Source organism: Venturia canescens, chromosome 10, assembly GCF_019457755.1.
Source record: "Venturia canescens isolate UGA chromosome 10, ASM1945775v1, whole genome shotgun sequence".
Classification (NCBI taxonomy): domain Eukaryota; kingdom Metazoa; phylum Arthropoda; class Insecta; order Hymenoptera; family Ichneumonidae; genus Venturia; species Venturia canescens.
Genome location: NC_057430.1, coordinates 3,944,370 through 3,964,227, shown reverse-complemented (window position 1 = coordinate 3,964,227; position 19,858 = coordinate 3,944,370). Strand labels below are relative to the sequence as shown.

General features: G+C 36.7%; 1 protein-coding gene across 1 annotated transcript in view; it reads left to right on the top strand.

Moving 5' to 3' along the window:
* Afg3l2 (AFG3 like matrix AAA peptidase subunit 2) overlaps positions 1–19,858 on the top strand; it is a 137,846-nt gene that overhangs the window by 80,177 nt on the left and 37,811 nt on the right. The window contains exons 8-9 of the mRNA XM_043429988.1: positions 18,511–18,738; positions 18,822–19,048. Of these exons, the coding sequence (XP_043285923.1) occupies positions 18,511–18,738; positions 18,822–19,048 (455 nt within the window). The remainder of the gene's footprint in view (positions 1–18,510; positions 18,739–18,821; positions 19,049–19,858) is intronic.

Genomic DNA, 19,858 nt, shown 5'->3' with positions numbered 1-19,858 from the left:
GCTCAAAATGTCGGTAAAATAGCCGCTATCTAAGAAAAATAATGCGAAGATTAAGAAAAATTGGGTAAATTCAAATATAACAAGACGCGTGATTACAGCGCATGCGCGGCGAGACCGAATTCAATCTTGAACGTGACTTTTCGGGATTTTTCGAAATCAATTAATTCAAACAATTTTAAATGAAATGAAGAAGCGAGATAATTCGAATAATTAAATAATGCCGATCCTCATTAAATTTTCATTATTTCAATACAACGTTGAGCTGAAAAACATGAAAAACGGTATTCAACACATCGGGCGAAAATGCGTTCAGCCAATGACAAGACGCGGATTATGGCAGCGAGCCAATAGCGAGTCCCGTGACAAAAGAATGCGCGGAACGAGTCCGAAAACCGAAAATTCGGCGTTTGAGATGTTTCGTGGTGGGGAAACGGGTATAAGAGCCGGTACGGCTCATTCGGCAGGTAGTTCTCCCTACTTCAAGTACCAGTTTCGATCTCTTAAAGACTCAACTAGCTTAGACGAACGGAATATACACTCTACTCTAACTTAATCTCAAAAACCCTTTTTCCTATTAATTCCTTTGGATGCCTGGAATATTAGTGAGACTCGGCGACGTATCGATCCCGTAGTCCAGAGTCCACTCTCATAACCTACAATTTTCCGAATTCTTGTGCACGGGACATTAGTGAGACTCGGCGACGTATCGATCCCGTGGTCCGTGTACCATAAATTACCTAACCTAGTGAATGCTCAGGACATTGGCGAGACTCGGCGACGTATCGAGCCCGTGGTCTGGGGTTCACATCCTAACTTGCCTTGTGTTTTGAACATTGGCACCATTCGGCGACGTTTGAGGCCCGTGGTGAAGCACAAACTTTCCAATTTCATTTTTCTGAGTTTGTATAGAATAGAAGCGGTCAATAATTGATGTCATAATTTATTATATTAAATTCAAGGTTGTTTAAATTCTACCCGAATTGGTCAGGTAAAAAAAACCGATTAATTTTAAGAATTTAATAATAATAATAACTCCATTTTTCATTGTCCATTTGGGCCAATAGTCGAAATAAATCGTCTAGTGGATTCTAATCCAATTTAACCAATTGAAATCAAATTAAGTCGAATAAAAAGCGAATTAAGGCATTAATCCAAGAGGCTGCGGTAAGATTAAAGTTTATGTAACTTCAAAGCGATCAAAAAGGAAAATTGTAAAAAAAAGCGTAAAACACTCTTGGACCATCAAACAGGATAAGATTTGAGCGGTTCGTCATCCAGGACATCGTTTTCATAGGTTTTTTCGCGAGAAACAAGCGTTGCGAACTCCATTTTTTATGATATGAATAATAATAATTTTTAATATGAATAATAAGTGTACCAAATTTCAGATTTCTATCGTCATTATTATGGGAGGCAGATAATGTTTAAGTAACAAGTTTGATAAATACACGTGTTTTGCATTTAAAACTTCAACTCTTCGGTGGCACCTGTTTAAATTCTCCTAGCGCATTCAAATTTGGTGCACATTTTTTTTTTGATGTTGATGATGTTTCCGCGAAGGAATTTGCAAAAAAAAAAGTGACCCGAATTGCGGTCACCCTAATGTGCATGCGCATTCACACTTTTCGTAGCACTTCCGTTACACGCTCCCGTAACATTTTTGCCAGTTTAGCCCCTAAGTCTAGCGCGTCTATGGAAGTTTTACTTCTAAAACCATATAATACTCACCAAGTCCACCAGAATTGGCAGTTGTTAGATATATATATTGCATTCAGAAGCTAGAAATATCTATTTCATTAAAAAATGTGCTTCCAATGACTTTTTGAAGTATTCTTTTCTCTTCATGTTACCAACATAGGAAAAATATTCAAAACCAGGAAAAAAATTTTATAGAAATAAAAAACGAAAAATTGAAAAGGTCAAAAAAATTCAACGAAAATAAAAATCAATCGAAAAAAAATCTATGGAAATATAAATAAATGTATGATTCAGCAAAAAAATTCTATAAAGAAGAATAAAAAACTTTTTAAATAAAAATTCATAAATATTGAACAAATTGAAAAATGTACTATCCAAGTTACATGCATTATAAAAATGTATGATGTCAATTTTTATTAATAATTCGGAATATTTACCGAACTAATCGGAAACTTTAATTGAAAAATTGTCGTTTTATGCATAGGAGCCGCTAATCATTCATAATAATTATTTTCGAGGAAAAAAAGTTCATGAAAAAAAATTATAACGGAAGTTACGTGCAGTACTAAAATTTATTATGTCAATTCGAGGCCAAGTATTTATCAGTAATTCAAAATATAATCTCTGACGACAAATGAGAAATTTGAATAAGTTCTAATGATACCATTTAAGTTACACGCAGTACCAAAATTTATGATATTAATCCGAGGCCAAGTATTTTTATTATCGGAATAAAATGTATTTATTTAGAAGGTATCGACATTCACGTACTGAATCGTTGACTAATAAGTCATTCAATTTTAACGTCATGGAATTGTGTTTTAATACGCGTTGAGAACCCTCGTCGAGCTCAGAATTTTTCATCGAAATTACTAAAAAAATCAACGGTCATAAGAAATCCCAAAATCTTACTTTCCAATTATAAGAACGATGTCAGCCCATTTCTTTTTAACCAGAACATATAAAAATCGTTAAAAATTCGCATGGAAATCATTTGTTACTTCAAGAAGGTATAGACTTTAAAAAATCGATTCCCCTCCGACTTCCAGGATCCCCTGGTATTATTCACAACATTGAACTTCAATTGAATCAATACAAATTATGTTCAAATACGTCTTAAACGTACTTGTCCGGCCCATCACTTTTAATTCAAATTGCTCATTCGAAAAATATCAGGGCTCTTCTATGATCAACAAATATGATAAAATGGATAGAAATAAAAATAATATCTCTAAGTAATTTGAACTTTTTTTTTTTTTTTTTTTACCAAGGAGTTGCGGAAATCCTTTTTACGGATTCCATGTAGTCTTACGGACTACATGGGTATGTGGGACTCCCAAAAAAAACAGGCCTACCCACTAAAACGGCTACCTCCTTGTTGTCCTTCCCCCCAGCCAGGGACTATGTTGATATTACTTCTGACTGGGGGTTCTGTCTGTGTTCGTTCGTCCGTTCTGTCCCACCGTTATCGTAACGTCGCGTCACTCCGTCTACTCAGTCATCCGTCAAGCAGCCGTCCGCGTTCTTACGTCGCAGTATCGTTTCCGTGTAGGTGGCGACTAAGCGCCACCATTTGGGTTCGTGCAGCATTACACCCCGACGATATTCTCCGGGGTAATACTGCCAACTGTTATTTCCAGTTCTTGCCTCTGTCTCGTCCAGCGGTCACACACGAAAAACGTGTGTTCCGCGTCGTCTCGTTCATGTCCACAGTACTTACAGTCAGGTGTCCGTACTCTGTTCATTCTGTGGAGGTACCGTCGGAAGTAACCGTGCCCCGTCAAGAGCTGGGTAACGTAAAAATTCACGTCCCCGAACTTCCTTCCGAGCCACGGCCTCAGGTCCCGTATAAGTCGTCTCGTCCAGTTACCATTGTTTCCGTTTGTCCACCGTCCTTGCCAAGTGTCTATCGTCCTTTCGCGCTCGGCAATTTCCGCGTTCTTCCGTCCTATGTCTGCGCTGCTCCCGTAGATCCTCTTACGCTCAAACGCAAGGAGATCCACGGGAATTACGCCCGCCACCACCAGAACAGCTTGTGCAGAGACTGTCCGGTAGGAGCAAGCGATTCGCAGCGCTCCTTGCCGCTGTACCATCGTCATCGTCTTGCAGTACTTCTTTGTCTTCAGGGAGTCTGCCCAGATCTCCGCACCGTACAGGAGGATCGAGTGAGCTGTCGCCATTAACAGTTGCCGTTTCCCCGGTCTCGGTCCCGTCGTATTTGCCATCAGGCGGCTCAAGGACGCTATCCTCTCTGCCGCCCTCTGGGCCGTCTTCTGTATGTGAGGCCAGAAGGTCATCTTCGTATCAAGGGTTACCCCAAGGTACTTGACTTCCCCCTTGGTCTCTGTCTCGTATGTCCCTACTGTCATGGGAAGTAATTTGAACTTAATTTTTCTCAAATTCGTATTATAATAATAGCAATTTCCACTTTTCATTTCCTTCAGCGAACATATACCTTTCGGTAGGAACAAATAAAAATGATAAATAATAAGTCACATTACAAGAAATTTTCGAACCTACTCAGCCATGCAATGTTTTTTTTTCTATAGTTTCGTACACAATTTGATAAATATCACGAGTCAAGTACGATACGAGCGATTCCTAGAATTTAAAGAAAAATGATTTTGGTTGTGAATTATTATTATGCTGCACGTAAATTAGATGGAATTTTTTTAAATTGATTTAGCTGTTCGAATCAAATAAGAAGAATGAGGCCTCGGTTTCCAAAATGATTTCAAGCGCGATTTTTCGGTTTTTTATTTTTTACTTGTTATTTGATTCTTTTGACACTTTAAAAAATAGATACAGATTAGTTTTTTTTTTAAATATAATGTTTTTTCAAGATTTGTGAATTTTTTTCGAATTGTTCTGTATTTTTTTTATAAAATAATTTTTTTTTACAATTTTTTTTAAAATTTGTTTCAGAGTTTTTTTTTTATGGATGGTACATTATAGTTAAAAAAAAACATCGCGTAGCGATGGACAGGCGTGCGTCCCAACCGGCGGCCATCTTGGTTGCTGGCGCAGAGGCCCGAGCGAGCAGGCGGGCAACGCTTTGAACGATGCCATGAGCCGAAATTTCAAACTAAATTATATTTTTTCGTTCTGATTATTTTCAATCTTTTCATTGATCAATATGAGCGTAATTAGGCTCAAAATGACCGTAAAAATGGCCGCTATCCAGGAAAATTAATAAGGCGATTAAAGTTTGTAGAAAATTTGTGTAATTTCAAATAAAGCGAGATGCATGTTTACGGCGCATGCGCGGGGGAAAGCGTTCATGGGTTATAGGAACCCGAACGTGACTTTTCCCGATTTTCCGAATAAAATTAAATTTAACAATACTAAATAAAACATGGAAGCCAAATGGTATAAATAAATGAACAATGGCAATTTTCATTAAAATTTTATTATTTTAAAGTCACGCTGAGCTGGAAATCATTGAAAGCGAAATTCGGCGCATCGGACAAAATAGCGATCAGCCAATAATAAGGCGCGAATTATGGCAACGAGCCAATAGAGAAGCCCGTTACAAAAGAATGCGCAGAACCACGGTCTTACATACAGGTCTGGAAACTCGGCCAGATTTCGAGGGTCTCTTATTGAAGAAATTTTTTTACTACATTGACCGCTAGAGACGCAGCTATCTTATAGACCACGATGGCGCGGGACGGTGCGAGGGCGATGAAGGTGTTGAACAAAGACAGCACTAGTAACCGCAATCCCACATCTGCCTATATCCGTCACACCTAACCCCAATGTTTGAAACGTGATGCTGATTCATTTTTATTTAAAATCTGTTGACAGTACTATTCATTGTTTCCAATATTGTGATAATTTAATTCAATTTTAAAATGCTTTTCACAAGCTTTTTCACAAGAGCTTACTAGTTGAATAGCAATCAATATACAATAACGTAAAAAGTTCGAATAAGTTTTTGAATAGAGATTTTTTTGCAATAATTTATTGGCCTATATTATACGTTAATATTTATGGGTAAATAAATAACAATACACAATGACGCAAACAATCGACATTTTTTTTTCTTTCAACGATTTAATGCGATATAAATAATTCGCGTTTGTTTATACGTCACGTTCAGTTAGATTTTAAGGTTATGATTATCCGGTAGGCAAGATCTCAACGCCGCGTGGTGTCGATTTTTGACAAAAATTTTCATGCGTAAGAGACCTACCCCCACCACCAAAATTTGGGCAGTTTCCAGACCTGTATGTAAGACCGTGCGCAGAACGCGTCCAAAATAGGGAAATTCGGCGTTTGAGAGATTTTAGAATGGGGAACAGGGTATAAGAGTCGGTGCACGGCTCATTCGGCAGGCAGTTCACCCTATCTCTAGAACCAACTCGGATCTCCTAGAAGAACTCAATTAGCCTAGACTAGAAAAATACACTCTATTCTGGTATAACCTAAAAATCCTTTTTCCTATTATTCCTTTGGATGCCTGGGATATTGGTGAGACTCGGCGATGTATTGAGCCCGTGGTCTGGGGTTCACATCCTAGCCTGTCTTGCTTTTTTGAACATTAGCACCATTCGGTGACATTTGAGGCCCGTGGTCAAGCGCAAACTCTCCAAATTTTATATTTTTGGGTTTATTGAAAATAGAGGCGGTAGATAATAGATTTTATGATTTATTATTATTAAATTCGAGATTGTTTTGTATTTTATCCGATTTGGTTGGCTAAAACGAACTAATTAATTTAAGAATTGATAAATAATTTAATAGTTCCATAATTCGTTGTCTATTTGGGCCATCGTACGACACTAAAGTCAAAATAAGTCATTTAACGGCTTATAAACAAAAACAAAAGCGAATAAAAGCACTAATTCAAGAGGCTGCGGTAAGACTAGAGTTTGTATAGCATCAAAACGTAAAAATTGTAAAAAGAAAAGCGTACAACATTTTTGAATTGACAGGAAGCGTAAAGATCCAGACTCAAGTGGTTAGGCATCCAAGACATCGTTTGTCAATCAATTAAAATTGCGAATCACATTTTTTCTGAAAAATCTCATGTAAAGCGTGCAGGAAAGGAAAATAGAATAAGCGGAAGCACGATATTAGAAAAACTGCATCATACATTTTTCAATGTCAAAGCACTCGGAGCTGTGTGATCTTTGGCAGGCTGTAAAGAGTGATGGAAGTTCGGACCAAGAAATTCCTCGAAGCGGGTCGTTATAGATATAAAGAACTACTCTCACCTAAATTTTTGTGAACATTGGAGTTGATAGAAATCCGTGGTGTACCGTCAAAGTTAGCGATTTTTCGTAAAATTTCGAAAAAGACCAACTTTGGAATGATATCTCTCTAGACTTCTTCACGCAATCCAAATTTTCGGCATGACTCGCTTGGAAGGTATAAAACACGAAAAAAATGAGCCATATTAGAAGTCACTACAGCTAGAAAGAAGCCTGTAGCATCAATTTGAAAATGGTCATTTTATGGAAATTATTAATTCATTTAACGTGATCACAATGAAAGGCCTCATGATCTGGAAGACTGAACCAAGTTTTTTTAATAATCTAGATGGTATACTAAAGGAAATGGAACCAGTATTATTTGACTTGAACGTAAAGTTTTTGTGATCCATCATCTTAAAAAGAGGCAAAAATGGTAATTTTTTGATATTTATAAGGCTCGTTCTCGTGACCTTGAGCACTTAGAGAGTTGAAATTTGGTATTTGGGGATAGTTTTTAAGGTACTTCAAAGTACCCAAGTTTGAGCAAAATCGAAAGACCCCTCCCGAGAAATTGGGCGAAATCCAATGGATCTACTCATATACATTCATGGAGTCTGGACGTGGTCGGTGAGCAGGAGTGAGCCGCGATCAGTGAACCAATCAGAAGCTCGAGAGCATCAAAGTGCCTTTGATTGTGTTATATACAGTGTTTTGCAAGGAGTCTGGTGTAGGTGGCGAAACAATAAATGCGACGGAGACTAGAGAAAATTGGTAGTGAATTTATTTGTGACAAGATTCCCGATGAGGCAATACAATAATTCCTGATAGTTGGGGAGAGTGAGCCCGTGGTGCGAATGTGAATTGACCCGATGTTCGTCGAGCACGCGCGAGACGAACAAGATGGACGACCGAAGCGTGCGCGCGAGTAAGAAACCGATGATTTTAGCGGTAGAACCGTTGAAAAAAGCCCGATAGAGTGTTTTGTTAGATGAGCAGAGTCCGTGTGGTGATTTTAGCCGAATTGATGATAGAAAATACCGAATTTGATACCGAAATTTGAGAAGGTGAGTTAGCAATGATTAACGTGAATGCATGCTTCGGCGACCGGATCAAGATTGAGAAATCAATCATGGAGATTGATGAAGACGCCCCGCGATCCCGTAATAATTACTGATCCCGTAATAATTACTGCCCAGGAGGTGGCGACGCCCTCGTGAGCGCATGAAACGAGCTCCCGGCTGTTCTAATTTCACGCCGCCCAAAAGTTCCGAACCCGTGAACTGGCGACGCCAGCGGCGGAGTTAGTGATTCGGTATGAGACAAGATTGTCAAGCATCTTGCTCGATTTTTCTCGCGTATGTTTTTGTTTCAAGATTTTTTCTCGATGTTATAACGTGAAGTTTCCTGCTCGTCTCAACTCATAATACGGCAATAGACAAGCGAGATCGAGCGAGATTCTCAAAATCCTTAGAAAAAAGTATAATACGAGAATATTAAAGCCACGAAAACGTCGATGAAATGATTAAAAACCAACAACCGCAACAAACCCAAATAAACCCAAACATCCCCAACAAACCCAAATAAACCCAAACATCCCCAACGAACCCAAATAAACCTATACAACCCCAACAAACCCAACGAACCCAAATAAACTCAAATAATCCCAACAAACCCAAATAAACCCAAATAACCCCAACAAACTCGACTCTACAGTTCTCGAAAACCCCAAATTTGCTAAAAAATCTGATAAAATATCTTGAAGAGTTAGAATTAAAAAAGTAAAACTTTTTTCTCTTTCAAATTTCTTAACAAACCTTAATGTTTTAGAGTTACGACGATTAATGTACTTGATGCTTCACTGAAAAATTGATGAAAAAAAATTTCAAAAAAAAAATTGTATTGGACTTTTTCAAAAACAAAATTGAATCTGAGGCTTCGACCTTTCAGGACTCGCTCACGAACTTGAGGACCAAGAATTTTATTTGAAAACGCGATTTTAAATGAAAAAGACATTTAAAACACCACAAAATGAACGTTTTTGAAATTACTCAGTACTCGTAAAAAAGGTCGTAAAAAAGAAACCAAAATGAAGCTGATGATCTCTCCTTCAAAACTTGTCTCTCTTGCAGATATAGGCATAATTTTGGTCGATTTGTTTTTTTTTTTTGGAAAGTCGATAGTAGAAGAGACGTATATTCCAAAGCTGGCATTTGATGATTGCTTGAAATAAAGACATTCTAGAAAGAAACAAGTATGCAAAAATAGATGTTGCAAAACTTTATTCCATGGAACGATTTTAAATGGATGCAGACAATTATTAACCTAAGTTTAGTATCAATTGGTTGTTAAAATTAGCATGAATACACGACATCGTCAAGTTATTCAATAAGAATTTTTAAGCAAAAAAAACGAGACATTTCATTGAGTGAAACGTGTAATCAAAATTCTCAAATGTAGTCGGATTGGGGTTCATCTCGATTTTTGTTCAATGCTCTCGAGTCTTGCGAGAATTTTGGAAGATAGGCCACAAGTCAGCCATGAATTTAAGCATAATAAACTCTGAGCTGACTCGTTGTTAAGCCGGTTACGATGTTTCCGAATTGTGAGCGATGCTTTTGAAAAAAAACGTTCAACAGGTACACTCGTAGCCTGGACACTCAAGAAATCTCTGGCCATTAGCGCTAATACGGGGAACTGTTTCTCATGCTGACACCACCACGCAAGAATATTAACATTTTTGTCAGCTCTTGGAAGACGTAAATATTCGTCCAGTTCTTTTCGCCAATTGGTAGTCTGAACTTGGCTTGTTACATTCGATTCAAAAAGGGATCCCAAATCTAAAACATCATCCAATGCAATAGAGTCAACGTTTTTCAAAGGATTCTCATAATCGTTACGGTTGTTGTCAGTAGACGAAGTCGCTTCATTGGAAACTTTAGTTTCATAATATTGTGTCCGATATATGGATTCGAATCGTTTAACTGATTCTTTGGCCATTTCCTTGCCCCATGTCGTTCGCTGAAATGTTTCCAACTTGTGTCGCGGGTCAAGTATGAGTACAACACAATATACCCAATTGGCCTTGGTATAATGTTTCACCAATTTATCGCGAGCTGCAATTGCAGCTTCACGAACGATCCTCAGAGCGCTGTTTTCTGAATCTTCGTGCATTTTAATAAAAATTTCGAGCTTATCGAGCATCATATTGACCCCTATTACGACGAGCGGTAAGGTTGAGTATTTTTCACCTCCCATAGCAGTAGATAATACTTTAAAGTGTCGCAAAAATTTGATTAAAACGGTAAGAACGGACCACTCCATTTCCGACAAAAGGTTACTGCGTAGTACATCATTATTCTCGCAAATTAAGTTTAGAGCGGATCTCATTTGTAGCGCGGAGTCAATCATATCGCAAACAGAGTTCCATCTAGTAGCCACTCCGAGATTGGGCGTGCTCATTCGTGAATTTGTCGTTTCGCAGCATAATTTGAGCTTATTGGTCCACTGTTCGGAATATTTTATTTTATGGAAAACATTTTTCAATTTTGTCAGTACCTTTGTACAGTTTTCAAAAACTTCCTCATCATCTTCAGATTCAGTTTCATCTGAATCGTCGTCGATGTCATCGATGTTTGACTCTACAGTTCTGAGCATGTCATTAACGGCTAAATTAATGACGTGCGCAAAACATCGAAAATGTTGATTAATGGGATCGAAATGTATTTTCTCTGCTGCCATGAGAGGTGCCAATTCGGTCATGAATTTTGTATTTGCGGATGCATTATCAAGCGTAATGCCTTGTACTTTTGAAAGAAGATTCCATTCTTTCAAAGTACCGCAAAAAATTTCAGCAATATCTCGGCCAGAATGACGACCGCTGGACGCTGCAAAATCGATTACTATTGCTTGGATATTCCATTGCTCGTCGATGAAGTGAGCGGTCACTCCATAGTACGATTTATTTGCTATGGATGTCTAGCCGTCAACGGTAAATGAAATATTTGAGGTGTTTTCATTCAAAATTTCCAGCACAACTTTTTTCATGCTATAAAACCGTTTAAGAATTTTCGAGCGAAAGTTATCGTGTTTCGGAATTATGACGTCGGGCCGAAGGTATTGAAATAGATCTTGGGTCGATTGATCATCGAAGAAACTGAAGGGGATGTATTTTTTCGCAGCCCAGTCAATCAGCATACTATCGAATTTTTCTTGTGAAAACGTTACTCGACTTTTTTTTCCGGTCTGAAAATGAGTTAAACATGGTCATGTTTAAACTTTTTATTAAAAAGATGTAATATTGTCTTGTCTGAGATTCGCAAAATTTGGAAAAAGATTAATAATCTGTATAAAAGCAAAACCGTTTTCATTTTACGATAAAGAATGGCGTGAAGAAGGATAGCTTGAAAACTCTTTCGTCGAGATTGCACAAGTTTTGAAAAACAACATTTAGAAAAAAACGCGTTTAAAGTGCACCAGGTCGCACGCGGCTGCGCGAATCACTTTCTCCAAAAAAGTGACCGAAAATATTTGAATTTCATCCAAAAAACTTGACCGGTTGACTGGTATTGTATCATATGTGTACAAAAAAGTAGGGCCCATTCTGGTATTATATCATATGTGTAAATATTGAAATAACGTCTTCAATTTTCAACCGATTTCAACAAAAATTCATACACAACCGTTTTTTGGGTCGATATTTCAATGGGTTAGTAGGGTGATGCTATACAACATTTTGAGGGTCAGGGTTTTGGAAATTTTTCCCATGTAGCAACATGCTTGTAGCGTAATTTCTGAAAAGTTCAAGATTTTCCAGACATATTGAGGCCCACAGTAAAATCGTGACCACAATCGCAGAAAAATTCCATGTATTTTAAACGGAAAATTAAATGGAAAACCCCGTGGTCGAGAGTTAAGCATTGTTTTAAAAATCTGAAAAAATTACAGCATTACTTTTTGTGTATTTCGAACCGATTTAGGGGGGCGGAAAGGGTAAAATAAATTTTGACCCCAAATAACGACCACCCTAGTACCCATGTTTCAAATTTAAAAGTTCGAAAAGTTCCAGACTGATTTGATCCTGTGATAAAAATCGCCCCTGAAAACAGCATTCTTAAAAACAATACAGCTTTAACCCGCCAGCGGCCGCACTAAGAGACTTTTCTAAAGACGTCAAAAAATAATTAAAGAAGCATTTAAACGAATTATTATTGTTCAAGAAATAACTGTACTGAATTGGGAGAGGAAAAAATAATTAAATTCAATAATTAGTTCGAAAAATCTTTTTTCGTGATTGATAAGAGCAAGCTTCAATTATGACCGAATGAAACGAGTACCTTAGATGACGTTCCAACTTCTGTGCCATAAATATCTGCATATTCTTTGGTATGTTCTCGTTCCAAGTGCCTTTTCAAACCTGTCGTATTTCCATTGGTCATTTTGATTGTTTTCGTTCTATCAGCACATAATTTGCATGTAGCAAATTTCATATTGTTCTCGTCCAAGCTGATATCGAATGCTTCAGCTCGAAGAAATTTGGAGGAATGTGGTTTCGAGCTCACATCTACGTAATTTTCTACGATCTTATCGATATGGTTTTCCGCGGCAGAAGGCTCTCCCATTGCTTGCGTAGAAGAATTAGTTGCAGAGCCGTCAGGCCCGGCTTGCTCCGAGCATTTTCGTTTTTGACTTTTATTGTCAGTTGAGATTGCTCGTTTCATGTTTTATACTTTTTTTTAGGTTTTTGAAATATTCGAGACACGAGATCGATACCGAGATTTTACCACAAATGTCAAATATCGAATAAAAGCCAAACGCAAGATCGAGACGAGATTTCAGCTCGAAAGTCAAATTCAAGCCTTATACAGAAGCTCGTTTCATGTGTTTTGTAAAATTTCAATGACATATGAATGCTCAGTTGTTTAAAAAAATTCTTGATATTGACATATTCTCGTCTTGTCTCGCTCACCGAATCACTAGGCGGAGTGCGTGAGCCCGGCCTGAATTTCTTCGCGCTACCATCGAGGCTTCGCTCAATACTGAACATACAGGGCATTAAAAAAAAAAAAAAATTATTTCCTCGGAACCGAACTCAAAAATTTCGTTCAGATGCCAAAATAGGGCCCTAAAAATATGAGCCCTTAATATTAATAGTAAGGTCGCCCGCATCGCACTTTTCTATTTCCGATAAGAATAACAGAGGAAAAAAATTCTTTTTACTTGATTTTTATATCTAATGAATAATGGATTGCACTGCCATGTCGACTTTTTTTGTAGAGAATTGAACGCTCTACAAAAAAGGTCTGAAGTTATTTTTCGATTAATCAACTCAGTCAAAAGTTATTCAAGGTCAAAGTTGCATTCATCCTCAATTTTGCCGTCTTTCCGAATGATTTGGCATAAATATTATTTTTTTAGAAAAATTTGCCCAAAATATTTCAGAAAATACAAATTAGAGTGCTGACGACTGTTAACTAATATTTTTTGCTAGATAGTAAAAATGGATGGAGTATTTAAAACAATTTATCCGTGATAGTTAATTTAAATTTGAGATATCTTTTTTTTGAAAATTTGTTTTAAACGTTCTATTGAGATCAATTTTTTTGAACTGATTTTCATATTTGAATAACAGTCTTGAAATTCCAACTTTAATATTTCATGATAAGACAAATCACGCAAGTTTATTATTTAAAGTTAATTATCGAAGTTTTTCTTTAATAGCTATTCATCTTCATCGATCTTAAACCGTCCTTCTCTTGTAACGGATTCTTTTCTCTTCCAATAATTAATGCCACAGGTTTCTCTTTCTCTTTCTATTTTCTCTTGTTATTTGTCTCTTTAGTGTCCAGAAAAAATCTGTCATCATATTGATATTCCACCTTCCCTGATACCGATTCTTCATTTCCGCTGATGTCTTGTTGAAATTTTTATCCTTGTCCTTCATTTAGATCTCCAAGGTTTTCAGGAAAGTAGTCGAGGTGGGAGTGTAGAAAGTGCAGTTTGAGAGTCATCAAGAAATCCAAGTTTCTAAAATTTTCCAACAACTCTTCAACTAAATTTTGGTAATTCTCACTTTTCTTATTTTTCAGAAAGTTCTGAGAAACGTTTTTGAAACTTTGACAAGCTGCCTTCTCAGTATCGATCAACGACAAAGATGGAAAGATTTTTCTCTTCTCATATTACTAGCAGAAAATGAAAAAAAAAAATCAATTAAACAGAATTCAAACCAAAGAACAATCATGCTTGCGATAGTTTTATATTCAAGTTTTTATTACGATTTTCCCTAGTTTCTAGTTTATTGAATACAGAAAATATAGATCTTTATCATATATGTATAAACGTACCTGATGTTGCCTTGCCAGATTTCGATACACTTATGAAGACATTGGAAGGTTGAAAAATGGTTTGCTCTACGATCGGTCCCAACCGTCCAGAAGACTCTTTCAAAATTATAAGAAGTGGTGACAGCAATTTTCCTTCCGCGGAAATTGTTGGCTGTATGGTATAACTGTGAGTCATCGCTGAAACGGATTGTACAAGGCATTCCACTTGTTTTGTACCTTCATCTGCTAATGTTCGTCCTGAATGTATTTTTAATTGGAATCCACTTTGATCGTAATTATAAATGTTTTTCAAGCCATATTCCTTCATTTTTAAGTGAACTTCAGACACGAAATTATGAGCAAGGTTTTGTAATTCTTTCTTGGATTCGAGGGTCTTCCTCGTTATGAATCTATTAACTTTTCTACTTATTATTCGATGCACTTTTAAAAACTTTTTAATCCATGTTGGGGATATGCTGAAATGCACATCTTCGTGTCCGATTAATTTTTTAGCCTGTAACGCCCACCTTTGCAGATCGATATCATGCGTCTATGGTGCTTTTGAAATTATTAATTGTATATTCAGAAATACGCGACAATTTCTCCTTGTAAGTACCGCCTTTATTCAGTTGATGAGCCCAGCGTCTCAACTGGCGCGCCGACTTGACAAGTTTGAAACTCTTTTGTACTGTTTCTATTTTCCTATTTCGTTTCGTTTTAGCACTTCTCAAAAATTCTACCGCTTTTTTTGCACTCATGGCTCAAATTTTCTTCATCGTGAGTACACGTTTTAAGGCTTAATGGAGATTCTCCAAGACCCCATTCGATGTCATTATCTTCGACAGGTTCTACTATGACATCTTTAAACGGTTCTTGAAAATCTAATGTCGTATATTCCACGATTTCTAACTGATTGAAATCTGCCATAGAAGCCTTCAGAATTCTCTCAAAACTTTCTTTCAATTCCACTTCATTATTGTTAACAGGACTGTCAGGAATGTTCATTACTTCAAATGTAAGAAGCAACAGTCTTATTACGTTCATTGGGTTGATAGACATGTTAATGACAATACGTTATTCACAGTAGCGGACACGATAGTGACAGATTAACAATCAAACAGCAATTAAACTTCTGGAGTAATATAAAGTCAGTTTTAGCTTCTTCATCTTGAGTGGGTGGCTTAATCTGACATCATCACAAAAACAGATTTTTTTTTGTTTTTCGAATATCTCTAAAGCATTGGCCTGAGCGAGCTGACTTTTAAGAATTCTTGGCTATGAGCCGCTATAGCAGTTCTTGATATGAATAATAATATGGCAAAGCTTGAGTCAGTTTTGTTCGCATTCTGGGCGGGGAATTGTCAATGCGACTCTTGATATTTGAGTTTTATTTTGTTTTCGTAAGTCGTTCAAAATAGAAACTTATATAAATAGAACGAAAAGTAACACTTCTAACGTAAAGCATGTCAAAGTATTCGATTTTCTATACGATTATGATGTCAGTCAATGAACATGTGAAATACATATTATTTAACATATAAGTCGATACGCAATGATAATAGAACATATGAATTGAATGTAAACATTTCGATGCCCAAAGTGAAATTCAAGATTTTAGGACTGGTTTATCCCCTTAATTTTTTTGATCCGAGGAAAACCAAAAAATACCACGAGTTTATTTTTTTTGCTTTGCAAAATGGCGTTTGTTTTATTAAAATCGGATTGTAAGTTTTTGTTATACGAACAAATTCTGAATATTCGGGGGTGGTTCACCCCTTTACAGTAAGGGTGCTTAAGAAGTTGGACATGTCATATGGGTTATTTGACATGCCGAACATTTTGCAATTGGTTTCGTTTCGAGCGGTTGAATGCTTCTATATGAAACACTCTACCAGACGCAAAACTTTGGGGGTTGATTTCACCCCTTAAAAATAACTTTCGGCCGATAAAAAAATACGTGTCTCTTATTTTTGGATGGACTATAACATAGAAAAAAATTATAAAAATCGGAGACGGACACTAAAGTACCTTTCCGATTAATCGAAAAATGACTTCAGACCTTTCTTGTAGAGCGTTCAATTCTCTATAAAAATGTTCAGCCGACACGGCAGTGCAATTCATTATTCATTAGATATAAAAATCAGAAGTAAAAAGAATTTTTTTCCTCTGTTATTTTTATGCGAAATACAAAAGTGCGATGCGGGCGACCTTAATATTAATATTAATGGCTCATATTTTTAGGGGCCTATTTTGGCATCTAAACGAAACTTTTGAGTTCGGTTCCGAGGAAATAATTTTTTTTTTTTTTTTGAAACGTCCTAATAGACACATAAATTCTTGAATGTGTCTATTAATGAATGTAACTTGAATGTAACTTTTGCATAATTTTGAGTTCGTGCAAAGTTTTTTCTCAGCAATTACAACACCGATCATGCTGATTTAGGGCGGAATCGAAAGAGAATTTATTAATTAGCCTCTAGTTCAATTTTCAAAGCCTCAGATGACTCATGAGTATCGTAATTGAACAAAATAACATGCCAATTTTACCCCCACCACCGCGAATCGTTACATTCAGAAAAAGTTTAGTCTCGGTGAGAGCTGCGGGCCAGTAGACGACAGGGCTGTCCATGTACTTGTCCCGAGACTCTACCGAGTCTCTTGATACGAAAAACTGGATTCAACCTTTTTTATAAAGAATTTTATAAGCTCCAATTTTTATAATAATTTTCATTATGACGAAATTAACAGTTATTGAGATCTAATGAAAAAACAGGATTAGAGCATCTTTTTTCAAGATGGCGAATCGAGTTTTGGAAGTAAAGGTCAAGACTTTTAGTATCTCCAAAAGTATGCCGAAATAAAGGTCTTCACCAACATAGCTTTTTACCAGTTAATTGTTCTATTTGCCTCATTACAATCTAATTTGACTGGGCTAATCAGACATAGCCTCGCTAAAGTGTGATAAGCAATCTTCTCGTATGTCGAGGAATGCTAGGCTCCGTTATTTTTTTGTTCTTGTAATGATCCGAGGCGACTAGGGCCATTGCTAGCATTCCCTAAATACCTAACTTAAATAACGTATTTTTCAGAGTTTTCACGTTATCTTTTCTTCATTCTATGACTTTTTACTGACTCTGATTTCGTTCAACCGCGTATGATAGTTTCGAAACTAACACTGACTGATAGATTTTTACAAAAACTATTTATTGTCCTTCGAAAGCCTCAAAATCATACCCAACACACTGCAGTGTTTGAAAATTTTTACCGATGACCACGCACCCTACAGCCAGGAAGGACGTGCGGAGTTTTTGAATGCACTCCAGGAGAGTCTGACACATGAGAATAGACGTATATCAAACCTATGGTGCTTAACTCATTTTCCACAACGAGAATACATTTTTCGAAAAATTGAATTATTTATTACAGTCATAATTAGTTCATTGATCTATTTATTTCCACAGCAGTTCATCCGTCAGATTTTTTTTGTCAAGATCCGGCTGTCCATAATTTCTTTGCTTATTTTTAAAGTGAAGTGGTCAGATTTTTTAACCTCTCAATTTAATGATTAAATGAGTCTTTTTGTTCCAAATTCCATCGGAAAAAATAGGGGGCATTTCACGCCGAAGCGGATTTCATTTAATTTTTTTTCTATTTTTACATTATGTGAAAAACTTTCTCAAATTATTTTGCCCACCCGGTTTTGCGTAAATTGTTTTATTAAAAAAAAATCACTATACCGATATTCCAATGCTCATAATTCTTGTAAAAATGCACCTAATGCGATGTTTTTTAAAAAATTTGTCTTTTTTCAATGCACTTTCGAAAAAAAGTACAATCGAAACAGCAATAGTCTTGCATGTTTTTTTTTTTTTTATTTATATTTAAAGCAAAAAATATTTGTTTTCAAGCTGATCATCTATTTCAATTTTTTTCAAAAAATTTGCTCAAAAACTTTGATATATTTAAGAACTTTTGCCGCCGGTCCTATCCGAGGAAATGTTTCGTATTATAGTTTTTGGAATTTTGAATTTTTCTTGTTCACATTTTACTCGAAATTGTTTTCCACTATTCAATGATTATTCAAACATTCTAGTTCGTTTTTGTCTTAATTTATTCACTTTTTAATGATTCAATGTTATTAATAAGTAAATCAAAGTAGCTTGAAAACAGATATTTTATGTTTTGAATGGAATAAAAAGTTTCGGTTATTCTTTAACTGGACTGGCTTAATTTACATTAGCATGAGAAAACAGGTGGAAATGATAAGTAAAAAATTTTATAAAATTTCCTAAAAGGTTTCAACACGACGACAAATGTAGTTGTACTAGCAGCGACGAATAGAGTGGACATTCTCGACAAGGCTCTATTACGTCCGGGACGGTTCGACCGACAAATATTCGTACCTGCACCGGACATAAAAGGACGTGCATCGATATTTAAAGTTCATTTAGAACCGCTGAAAACAACATTAGATAAGCAACAATTAGCTCGTAAAATGGCATCATTAACCCCTGGATTTACAGGTAACTATAATAACAGAAGTAAATTTTTTTGCAGTACGTCGCTGAATGAATTGTATTCAGGAATTATAATTCATTATTTACAGGAGCTGACATTGCCAACGTTTGCAATGAAGCGGCTCTAATAGCAGCCCGCGATATGTTGGACAGTATACAATTGAAGAATTTCGAACAAGCTATTGAGCGAGTAGTTGCTGGTATGGAAAAGAAAACAAACGTATTGCAACCGGAAGAGAAAAAAACGGTTGCCTACCATGAAGCTGGTCACGCGGTCGCCGGTTGGTTCCTTCAGTATGCAGATCCATTATTAAAGGTATTATTGTAGGCAAAAATGGAATTATTTGAACAATAAAAAAAGGATTCAACAATCTGATTGCATTCTGTGAGAAACTCATACTGCAAGGCGGTGAAATAAGTTTCAGTATTCCTCATTGAATGAAGTTAGCTCGGTATGATAATGAAATAATCATGGGATGAGTCAATAATGAGTTTGACTTCTAATTTAGTCTGAATCTGCCTGAGCCTTACGTTCCAATGCATTAGTGTCCTTGTTCTTGAACACGGGCTCTATAATATTGCATCGAAACGAGAGGATGTGTGTTGAGGACATGTTAGGTGCATGATAACTTAATGTCACCAAAACCCTTGTGGTGAGAGCAAGCATCGGGAAAAGTGTTACTTTAATGTTGTTCTATAACAAAACCCGATTTCTTACGGAAATTTTGAAAAAAAAAAAAATATATTGTAGCGTAATGCTTCCCTGAACAACTCGAATCGACTCGAACCTGAACCTAATCCCAAAAAAACATCGCGATCCGATGCGATGTTTTTACCGAACGCGTACAACGACCGGTGAGCCGTATCACTGTTGGCCGGCGGCGGCCGTACTGGTGGGCAATACAAAAACAAAGAAGTCAGATTTATATAAAAGCCCAGTTCTTATGGGCGGCTTGAAGACAAACTTTCTGCGACCCAAACTGCCGCTCCGCGGCACGGCGTTCGCTTGTGACGTTACTCGCGAACAGCTGTCGTGGAGGTGGGGAAGTTGGAATGTTGTTTCTCTTTCACACATTAAATGGCCAAAAGAGGTCAAAAAAAGGCAAAAGAGGCTAAGCGCGTGGGG